Source organism: Hyaena hyaena, unplaced genomic scaffold, assembly GCF_003009895.1.
Source record: "Hyaena hyaena isolate Hyena2069 unplaced genomic scaffold, ASM300989v1 scaffold_104, whole genome shotgun sequence".
Lineage (NCBI taxonomy): Eukaryota > Metazoa > Chordata > Mammalia > Carnivora > Hyaenidae > Hyaena > Hyaena hyaena.
This window is the reverse complement of record NW_024080736.1, coordinates 2062451-2073986: the sequence shown is the minus strand read 5'-3', so window position 1 is coordinate 2073986 and position 11536 is coordinate 2062451. Positions and strand designations below refer to the sequence as shown.

General features: G+C 42.4%; 1 protein-coding gene across 4 annotated transcripts; it reads right to left on the bottom strand.

The window, feature by feature from the left end:
- Window positions 1–1779: 1779 nt before the first annotated feature.
- Window positions 1780–10989, bottom strand: KPNA2 (karyopherin subunit alpha 2). 4 transcript variants are annotated; one of them, XM_039236012.1, is made up of 11 exons: window positions 10876–10989; window positions 9466–9563; window positions 9173–9310; window positions 7233–7321; window positions 6092–6360; window positions 5532–5626; window positions 5166–5429; window positions 4636–4869; window positions 4224–4412; window positions 2746–2895; window positions 1780–2130 (listed from the first exon to the last, which is right to left on the bottom strand). In XM_039236012.1, exons 2-11 carry the CDS (start codon window positions 9538–9540, stop codon window positions 2038–2040), a joined length of 1596 nt encoding a protein of 531 aa, XP_039091943.1. In that variant the 5' UTR covers window positions 9541–9563; window positions 10876–10989; the 3' UTR covers window positions 1780–2037. The 4 variants fall into 4 exon arrangements, with proteins under 4 accessions (XP_039091943.1, XP_039091940.1, XP_039091941.1 ...); XM_039236009.1 differs by lacking the exons at window positions 1780–2130; window positions 2746–2895 and having other exon boundaries at window positions 4173–4412; window positions 9466–9542; XM_039236010.1 differs by lacking the exons at window positions 1780–2130; window positions 2746–2895 and having other exon boundaries at window positions 4173–4412; window positions 10880–10989.
- Window positions 10990–11536: the final 547 nt, after the last annotated feature.

Genomic DNA, 11536 nt, shown 5'->3' with positions numbered 1-11536 from the left:
TATAATTTATTAAAGCCTTAAATGGGATTAAAAACTGATAGGTGCTACAGAATATTGTGCATTAATAAAAGCAATTTAGACATTAACATTTTGTGAAAGAGGAACAGGTTGGCAGGTCTCTAGCATTTTACTGCACTTTTAAAACTCGAACTGACCATGAAAACTCCTTCTCAGAGACAGAAAATTTTATCCAGTTAAGTTCAATAAAAACATCTCCAAGGAAACTAGCATGCTAAAATGTTATCTAAAATATGAACATGCACTCCTGGCAATCGGCTGTCTCCTGCCCATTACCTCCCTATTGCGTTATGCTTTCACTCTAAGGTCGAAAGACCTTACACTCTCTGCCAGTGTGCATTGCACCAGCCCCTCGAGGCCCACTGGGCTCCACCTACCTTAAAACAAAAACCTTCGGTGTCCAGGTTTACGTCCACGTTCTCTTTTCTCATATTCCAGGCTTTTGGATCCAGCATCTAAGGGACGTGCAGTGGAGTGAGTAGGTGGAACAGGGAGGGCAGTCGGCGTGGTTTTGTGACTTCTCTCCTGTCTCTTTAGGGAAGACTTCATACAGAGAAAGCCAAGGAAAGGACCAGGGGTCCAAATGAGGGGCCCTAAACTGGGGAGGACCCCACGGAACGCAGCTTAGTGTCCAATTAAGCCTCGGCTGCAGGTGCTTCACATAAGCATTAGCCAATGCAGTCTCTTGTTTCTCCACCCAAACAAGCACTGCATATTCTGTTTCATAGCGGGAACTTTAAAAGCTTGTTATTTGCAAAAGGTAAAACGAATTCGTGTGTAGGTTGGCTGGGGCGGAAGACGACTGTCCTTACACTTGTACCCACGGAGAGAAAGTGGGAATGTGTTGCACTACACTACTACACTACTACTGACTTGGAAAACTGTCTTATTTTACTGAATACAGTAGCCCTTTGTGGTCGTAAGTCATTTTTAATTTTAGTCTTCGGCCTGAGGGCCCACCACAGCTCTGGATCTTCTATGGGAAAACAAGCAGGCAGAGCTGTCCGGCATCAGCAGTGGAGGCTTGGCTCAGTTCGTTTCCACCAAAGGAGCAACGGACAGTAGCGCTTTCAAGTGTATTTCATTTGTCCTAAGACTTGGGGGGCACCGTGGCCAACCTCCCCTCCCTCCCCCAACTCCATTTCCCATACTGCTAATAGCACAACTATTCCTCAGAGTAGTGGCTCTCAGTCTAGAATGTATGGGAGTAGATGGGAATTAAGTTAAAAAGCGAGGACACTTGGACCCCCACCCCTTACCGGTTAAACAGAACCTTCTGGGTAAACTTTCCCACGTGACGTCAGGGCTCAGCTTTGAAACCACGTTCAGCCTCAAAGTTTGGGAGGAATGAATTCCACTTCTAGCTCTGGGATAGAGTTGCGATTAAATTTATTTTTTTATCTCATCTCCCTGGCCAGTGAGATTTAAGAAGATACTGGCTGAGGGCTTCTGGGAAATTTTGCTCATTTTCAGGTGAAAACTTCTGAAAAATTCTTTTCTGACTGGTGTGTAGTGGATTGAAAAGTCTGGAAGCGCCAACAGCCATGATTTACAAAGCAGCAGCCTAGAACAAAGCGGAACTCGGAAATGGGTAGGAAGAAAGTGATCACCCCTATATCCTTGATGACATCACAAATCTTACATCAAACAAGGTCCCGACCAGAATCACACCTCTGGTTCATCACAACGGTTTGGCTGGGCCACGCTGCATCTGCAAGCTGAAGAACCCCAAATCAGAAAGCAATACATAGAACCAGTGAAGTAAAGAAAAGGGTGGAATTTAATCTTTATTTACAGGACGCTGCAAGATATGAGATTCCACATAGAAATACGAAACTCACTGAGAGGAGAAGCTTCATACAGTTTGTACAGTTTGGAACTGTTCAAGTATAGTTTCCATTTTAAAAAGTGCTACAATAACAAAACACATTTAAAAAGAGTTCTGAGTAGAGAAACAGGAAGACAAACTTATACCAAACATAGTACACAACAAACAACTTTATGCCTCAGCTGCACAATCTAAAAGTTAAAGGTCCCGGGAGTGCCATCCTGAACTTGGAATGTGTAGCCTTCAGAGGTAGTTTCTGGCACAACATTTTGATCTTCTTCTTCCTAGAAGTATTAAAAAACAAAACCAAACAATATAATCCCACAAGTACGGCACACTTCTAAGCAGTAGCCTGCCTCGAAGTCTGTATTTACTCCTAAGGTCTTCATCTGCATGTCACCCCTGTAATCAATCCTATACCGTATTTCAGTATTTCAAAAAGTGCACGCAGAGCTGCTGAAACTTGCCAATTCAGGAGTGCCTGGGAGAGGAAGATTCTGAATGGGTTACGGAATGCTACCGCAAGAACAAAAAAAAAAAAAACAGATTTTCTTCCCCACCTGCCACTTTTCAGTAGGAAATGGAAAAGACTTATTAGTTGGCCCCCTTCTCCATTAACTCCCACACAAACTTACTTTCCAGACATTCTAAAATCCCTAGAAAGCTATTCATTTGAAAGTAGAGTGGTGATTTAAAAAATTTTTTTAATCTCTCAAGATAGGATCATCAAGCCAAATATTTGAGGAGCAAATATGTACATTATGTCCTACTCACAGTGATATTTTGCTGTATTTAACAAGGTTATGGGGCTCACTTAAAAAGGGTAAGGGGAAAAAAATCTTATGGGCTTGTCTTTTGTGTATTTTCCTACTGCTTGTTAACACTACCATGTTACTTACCTCTACAGAGAAATATTTCTCAATCAAGTTTAACGAAGCTTTGTACACAGACTCATTTTCATGGTTTTGCAGAGCTTCAATTTTGTCCAAACCTCCACATTCTTCAATCATTATACTGAGTTTCTCAGTTTCACCTAGTTTCTCAGCAGCCTAAAAGAAATTCTCAGTTTACTGGAACTTACTGAATGTTCCAATTTAATGATAAAAACAAAGTTTATGTTTGGATACTGATATACATATCAAACAAACACTTGAAAGTTCCTGCAACAACCCTGAGATTGTTTTTATCTCCAGTTTACATTTTTTAAAAATTCAAGGTGATCAGGGGCACCTGCGTGGCTCAGTTGGTTAGGTGTCTGACTCTGGCTCAGGTCATGATCTCATAGCTTGGAAGTTCAAGCCCCACATTGGGCTCTGTGCTGGCAGTTCAGAGCCTGGAGCCGGCTTCAGATTCTGTGTCTCCCTCTCTCTCTGCCTCTCCCCTACTCATGCTCTCTCTCTCGCTCAAAAATAAATAAGCATTAAAAAAATTTTTTTTTAATTCAAGGTGATCAGATCTGTAATTGCTCACAGCCAGAGATCTTACAAGTAGTTCTCAATAAGGATCAAAATTACCCAGGCAAATTTAAAAATGACCCATGTCAGGGCACCTGGGTGGCTTGGTCAGTTAAGCGTCCAACTTCAGCTCAGGTCATGATCTCAGTTCATGGGTTCGAGCCCTGTGTCAGGCTCCATGCTGACAGCTCAGAGCCTGGAGCCTGCTTTGGATTCTGTATCTCCCCCCTCTCTGCCCCTCCTCCCCTTGCACTCTCTCTCTCTCAGAAATAAATAAAACACTAAAAAAAAAAATAAAAGAACTTATTAGGTATAAAAATATTCTGGTTAGCTTTTTTTAAAGTCCTCAAATTAGAAGATAAATATTTACAGATGAAATAACTTATTTGCTTCCAGATAATTTATAGAGGACTTAGGTAAGAGGGAGTAGGAGAGTAGGCCAAATGTTGACAAATTATTTATTCTGGGTGATGGATGCACCAAACATCATCATTCTAGACTGGACTCTTGGAGGTAAAATTTCCATAATCAGAAGTCGTTAGGTAGGAGCTACCTCCCACCGACCCCTGGGACGAAGCACCACATGCTAGCAATGCTCAGGTCAGTTAGGAATGCAATCAGAAGAAAACCAATTCGATAACTAAGTCATCAAAATTTAATTTCACCAAAATTCAGTATGACATTAAAGATTCTTGACAAAACAGATAGGAATGAATAGTGTCCACATACGGATTTGATTTCAATTCAGGTCATTCACTTGTCACCTGCTTTAGATCTCTTATAATCCCTTGTCACGTCTTACCAAGAGTGTGGCCCACATAAATAGCCTTTCTAATTCTGTGGCCTACTAAGTAAACTTAGCTGCCCTACACGGAGTCTAAGCATCATCACTTATCAAGCCCCAATTCAAATGTTACCTTCACACTTTTCTGAAAGTTGTTTGAAATGGCATCCAGAATAACCAAAATAATTTTGGTATCTTTTGCAGTTAAGAGGTTCATCAGTGGCTCTATTATGCCACAGTGAACAAGGTACACAATCTGCTCAACTGTTCCGCCACTTGTATAGTTGGTCACAGCCCACACAGCTTCCTTTTGTGTCTTAAAGTCTGCCTAATAAACATGAGGAAAGAAGTTTACTTTAGAAACGACTGTAAAAATAAAATTCCAAATGTATTGTTTTAGAAAAACAAGGACAGAAACTACCAACTGATTCCATCCAACGAACTAGAAATAGAACCCAGCCTGGGCACATTAAGAATCTTATCAAGCACAACTCTACCAAGTGTCCATCCATAAACACTAACATCCTTTGATTAAGTTAAGGCTTCATTACCTTAGAGAGAATGCCAACAAGGAATGGCACTAATCCGTGATTCACAACTTGCTGTATCTGGTCCTGGCGACCAGCTGTGATGTTCGACATTGTCCACGTAGCTTCCTTCTGAATATTAGTTTTGGGGTTCGTTAGCAAGCTGGGAAAGACAGCAAGTGCTCCTGCTTCTATTACAACCTGAGTCTGTTCATCTGTCCCAGTGACAATATTTCCTATGGCTCTCAGCGCAGGAGTCTGAAAAGGAAATGGAGATGGCAGCTGTTATCTTGCCCCTTTCCCACTCACACGGTCTCTCTCTCAAACATAAACGCTAAAAAAAAAAAAAGTTAACAACTGGGGCACCTGAATGGCTCAGTTGGTTGAGCGTCCAACTCTTGATTTTGGCTCAGGTCATGATCCCAGGTTCATGGGATCAACCCCCACATCTGGCTCCCCATGGAGCACAGAGGCTGCTTAGGATTCTCTCTCTCCCTCTGCCCCTCTCCCCTGGTCACACTCTCTCAAAAACAATAATAAAGTTAACAACTTACCACAATGGGCAATTCAGTAGCTCCTAGAAGCTTCACAAGTTGGGGCACAACTCCTGTTTTCACGACCATTTCAATCCGTTCATTTGGACCATCAGTAAGGTAGGAAATGGCCCAGCAGGTATCTGCTAGTACTTCTGGGTCATCGTGATGCAGAAGACGAACTAAGGTAGGAAGAATCTGCTCAACAGCATCTAACGGGGGCGCGGGATTCTTGTTGCGACAAAGGTTTGAAAGTGTCCACGTAAGGTTCCGTAAGTAACCGCACTGAGAGGAAAGAAAAACACAATGAGAGGTCCTCTGTATTTTGAGGAGACGGGAAAAATTAGAATCAAAAAGTGAGAAACTGGACTTCTGTTGGTAACTTACTGCTAAAGATGACATATCAGGGACAGCAAGGAGAGCCAACAGCGGGTCAATTGCACCATACTTGATAACCAAGTCTCGGAAAACTGAACCATCACCTAAATAAAGGCAAAGTTAATTATAAACTACTGTCTAGCACCATTAACGTTCAGTGACTGAACACACCACAGTCTTACCACAGAGACAACACTTGGAAATCCCTAACTTATGAGGATGCCACTATCAGCCCTGATAAGCACTGGAAACAAACTTAAACACACAGGTCACGATTACTTATAATAAGGCACTTCTCCCAACCTCAGTATGATTAGAAATAATCAGTCAAGAGAATTTTAAATCCAGGGCGCCTGAGTGGCTCAATTGGTTAAGCTTTGGTTCAGGTCATGATCTCGCAGTCCAGAGAGACTGAGCCCCACGTTGGGCTCTGTGCTGACAGCTCAGTGCCTGAAGCCTGCTTTAGAGTCTGTATCTCCCTCTCTCTCTCTGCCCCACCTCTCTCACGCTCCCTTGTCTCTCTCAAAAATAAACATTAAAAAAAAGGAAAGAAATTTAAATCCAAGTACCTGCAATGTTTCCTAGAGCCCATACAGCTTGCTCACTGATGTGGGCATGGGAAGAGGCCAACAGAGAAATGAATGCTGGGATAGCGCCTCCATCTACCACAGCCTTGGTCTGTTCTGATGTCCCGGAAGCAATGTTAGTGAGGGCCCAGGCAGATTCGAACTGAATGGGACTACAATCAGTTCTGCCCAAGAAGGACACAAATTTTGGAATCAAACCAGCTCGGATTATGTTGTCTATGGGAGGCTGTTTTTCCCTAGAAAGCAGTTTCCTAAAAGTAAGCAAAAAGAGAAAGAAAAGTTGAAGGGGAATAACAAAAGTTTCTGTCAAAATCAACTTAAAAGGCAATTCAAGAGTTTATTAACTGCAGACAACCTTCTAAACCTCACTAAACGTTGAGACATCCTGGGATTTAAGGATGAACAGACTCATTGCATGGTGCTACCCCACCACGGGGTCTTAACTACCTTTTATCCAAAATCAAAATATTACCAGTAATGGAAATTAGCCTCCTCTCTGCATCCCCCAAAACTACTTTAGACCTTATCACTTTAAAATTTCAATAATCTGACAGAATTGGGGTAATTTGTGCATCTCTAACTACTAGGGAGGTTAAATATCTTTTCCTTCGTCATTTGTCAGTTGGACTGGTTTTCAATACACTGTCAAACTACAGAATTATTAATTCTGTCACAGATGTCATAAATATTCGTGTTTGACGGAAAGGGAGTAAATGCACCATTCCAACTGCATGTACCAGTCCCACTTACTGAACAATTCCTCCTTTCTCTGACACCACTTTGAAATGCCACTTTGACAAAACTTACTTAAAAGGTATACCAAAAGGTTAACAGTGATTATCACTGGGGGTGGGTGGGACTTTCTCTGACACCACTTTGAAATGCCACTTTGACAAAACTAATTTACTTAAAAGGTATACCAAAAGGTTAACAGTCATCACTGGGGGTGGGTGGGACTTTAGGCAATTACAGTTTCACCTCAGGGAAGACTCTAATGAAATCAGGCTTTTGACCAAATTAACCTTTATTTTACCCATGCCATCTGTCTGTCTCTTTCCCAACAACAAAAAAATTTTAAAGGCTGATATTTTAGGTCATTCACACTATAGCAGAAAAGACGTACCTAGCAGCTTGAGTAGCCTGGAGCTGGCTTTCCAAATTGTTGCTATTTATGCCTTTGACAATGTCATCAACAGACCAATTGACAGTGCCCTACAAGGACAATGGGATTAAGTTTGCAAATTAATATTAAATATAAACAATAAAATCTCTACCTGCCACTGTGAAGACCTTTTGTGGTTTAAAATCAGTTAGTGTAGGTTTAGGCTTAGGCATAATTTGGGCTGTTAATTATTCATTATTTTAAGTGTAGAACGCCGCTCAAACTTGGTGTTATGAACCACTGGAGTCTCAAATTATGGAGTATTATCCCAGCATTTTGTCACTAAAGGAGGTGGCCATAAACAATCTAATAAGTGAAATTAGAGCAGTTTGAAGGTTGTTCTACATTAGTCTCAGTCACCTACATTCAGATCTGCTGTCAGGGAGAAAAGGATGCAGTTATATAGGCAATGTGCTGGGCATTTTCATATCTAAGCTTATAATGTATGCATTTCCACGGTACAGTGCTACAAAAATGCTTCATGTTGTGAACACCATAGAAGGGCTTGAGACCTAGTGCTATAATTAACTCAAAAAGACACTGTCCCTTTTTCCATAAAAGCTTACAACTTAACAAGGAAAATGCGAAAAATAGACACCATAAAATAAATGGCAACTATACAAACATTTACTCTCCATTTGTGATGCACAGCAGGGGTGGTATGGGAATTCTGAAGAGGGAAAATTTTCCTTTTAGGTTGATCAAGAAGTGCTGTAAGAAGATAGAATTTGAATATAGTACTCTACAAATAGCACAAAGGTACTATTTTGTGAAAAAAAAATAGAGCACTAAAGGAAAGCAGAATGAAAAAAAGCAGGAAAGTTCCCAATATCTTTTAAAGATAAAAAACCTAAATCTGAAAATCTAAGATGGATCTAATTTACAAAAATAAACCTTCCAGGGGCACCTGACTGGCTCAGTTGGTGGAGCCTGTGACTCTTGATCTCAGGGTTGTGAGTTTGAGCCCCATGTTGGGTGTGGACATTACTCAAATATAAGATCTTAAAACAATTTAGGCTCAGGTCATTATCTCCCCTGGTGAGATAAAGGCTTCGTCAGGCTCTGCACTGACAAGCAAGGAGCCTATTTGGGCTTCTTTCTCTCTCTTCTTCTCGGTCTCTCCCACAAGTGCATTTGCATGTGTGTCTCTCTCTCAAAATAAATAAACATTAAAAAGACCTACCAAAGTTTTTAAGCAGAGAAATAACAAGTCTAAACAGTATTTGAAGAATATTTCTAGGTGTATAGAATGTGAGGCATTTAAAGAATATTTTTAGGTATATAGAATGAAGGGACTGATAAATTAGAAGATCAATGAAAATATTTCAGGGAAGGGGCGCCTGGGAGGCTTAGTCAGTTAAGCGCTGGACTTTGGCTCAGTCATGATCTTGCGGTTTGAGTTCGAGCCCCACGTCGGGCTCTGTGCTGACAGCTCAGAGCCTGGAGTCTGCTTCAGATTCTGTGTCTCCCTCTCTGCCCCTCCCCTGCTCATGCTCTGTCTCAAACTCTTTCAAAAATAAACATGAACAAAAATTTTCTTAAAATATTTCAAGAGTAAAAAGATCTGAACAAAGATGGTGACAAATATAAAAAATAGGAAACACCCCACAAAATTGGAAAACGATTGCTTCTGGACACACTAACTTTCTGAACAACGGAATGCAGGGAAACCTGAAGGGAGTTCAGAGCTAAAGGAGACCTTGGAATCAGCTTCAGTAAGTTACGGAGAGTGGGGAAAAAAGAAGACAACTCATTAGAATTACTGATTGAGGACAGAAAAAAAGATCTTCACTAAGTTGATAGTTAAAACCATTAGGCTAGGAATGTTGTTTAAATTTCTAAAAAAAGCACCATATTGATTTTCTGAATCAGCCATAATTCATAACCTAAAACATATTTACCTGGTTGTTGCGGTTTTCCTGCAGTGGAGAAGTTGCGTCATCAGGAAATGAGCTTACATTTCTCCTTTTCAGCATCTGGTCATCCTTCTTAGCTTTCCTCAGCTCCACATTAACTTCTATTCGGCGGCGCCTCATTTCCTTGAAAAAAGATACATGGCACTTCACCTACTGTATCAGTTTTTCTTGCCAAGTGAGAGCATTTATTTCAAAGTTCCTCAAAGTTTTGACCCCTTCCCAAATGTCTTTCCATTAAAAAAAAAAAATACCATAGGAAAGCAGCAGAAGGTACTCACTGTACTGTCTTTCCCCTTGTTCTTGAATCTGTTAAGGCGGGCAGCTGGTGAATTAGCATTCTCGTTGGTGGACATGGCTAGGAGACAAAGAGAGAAAGCTAGACAACAGAGGAAAAGAAAACATTTCCTTTTTATCATTTTGTTTGGTCAATAAGAGCAGCATTAAGAGAATCATCAAGCATGTATTGCATCCACACTAGTACATTAGAGGAGCAACTTCCTTTGTCAGCACTGTGAAATAGTGACTTAGCCAGCCACACAGTAGTAGTCCCCTCCCTCTGAAGGGCCGGAGACTTCTTGGAGCAGTGCTGTCCGTCAGAGATAGTATGCAGGCTGTATCAATTTCAATTTCCATTTTTGCATTTTTCAAAAAGCAAGGAATGAAAATAACTTTAATGTATTCTATTTAACCCAACACACCCAATACATCCTCATTTCAACATGTTATAATATTTCCAGTTATTGAGATATTTTACACTTTTTTCATAGTAAAGCCTTAGAAATCTTCTGTATACTTTAAGCTTACAGCATAACCCAATTTGGACCAACCACTTCGGTTTGCTGACTACCATACTGGACAGTACAATTGAACTATTTCAGTTAACTAGTGAATTGAAGACAAAGTAGGGCCACTGAGCTCACAGTTAAAATCAAAGTCCTAGGGGGCAACAAATCCAATATCCTCTGGAGGCTCTATCTGCTGTCTTTAAATGGCCAAAATAGGTGCATTTTCCACACCTGAAAATTAAAGAGAAATCTGGCTCATTATGACATGATAGAGTCTTCCATAACATCTCCTGGCGAAAGTGAAAACTTGAGACGCAGTTATGCATCTCTAGCGTCTGATTTCATTTCCAGGAATTTCGAGCGAATGCACTTAATTAGACGGATCTCAACTGTGATTCATTCAAACTGAGATCCTTAACAGCAATCGCCAAAAAGCGACAAAAGTACAAGTCCTTACAATATGTTAGCTTCCATTCCGTGATATTCTTAGACGAAACTGTGCCACAGCCCGCCCCGGGCCTACGTATTAAGAGAGAATGCTTCCAACTGCCACCCCCGTCGCCAGGCCCTGCCCCCTGCCCCCCACCCCGGGAAGACGCAGCCGGGAACGGGCGCCCGGCCGCCTCCCGGGACTCTCGCCCTCGGGCCTCACCGATTTCCCGGGCCGCGATGCGCAAGGGCTCTCGCTGCGGTTCGCAAAGCCGCGGCGCCCTAAAGCCCAAGCACTCGCATCGCCAAACAGCCGCCTCGTCAACGAACGACGTCCCCGAGGCCTCGTCAACGAGGGAGGCCAAAGCCAGGTCGGGCGTGTGCTTGGGCCCTCCCCTCCCGCCACCCGCAAGCGAAGCGCGGCCTGCAGGCCTGCCGTTATCGCTCCGGCCGGACTCCGGCTTGAGTTCCTACCTACACGGTCGGCTCAGGCTTCCACAACAGGCGGTGCGAGGCGCGTTAGGGTGCAAGCCAGCTGCCCTGAAAACGTCCACCACGGCTCAGCCCAAAGACGGTGTGGCTCGTGCTGCCGGCCGGCGCGATTTAAATTTCCCGGTGTTCCCGCATTCCGATTGGCTGGTTCGAGCCTACGCCGTGTGCCCATTGGTGGATTTGAAAAACACGTTGGGGGGGGTGGTCATAGGGCCAAGAAGAAGAGAGGATAGCATCGCGAGATATGGGAGCGGCCGGGCAATCCCAGAGCACTTTGCAGTTCGGAGAGGAAAGACTCCAGATCCCAGCATGCATCGGGCAGTTCTCAGCCCCGCTTTGGCCCGAATTTAGGGTCTTTGCAGAGAGATTATACAAGTGAAGTCGTTCGCTGCTCGTTTTCCTGGAAGGCTGTTTCAACCAAAACACCACAAATGATTTCCAAAATAATTCCCTTTAAAAACCTTGTTAGAGGGAAGGTGGGTTTAGAAAAGAAATCTTGATATAGAAACATATAGCTATGCGTTTTTCCCCTGATAGGACACAGAAGGAACTTGGCAGGGGGTTCTGGCCATTAAGGAGGGAAGGGATAAAGCAGGCTTGTGTTGCATTTTTTAGTTTTAATTTTTTAAACTTGTGTCATAAA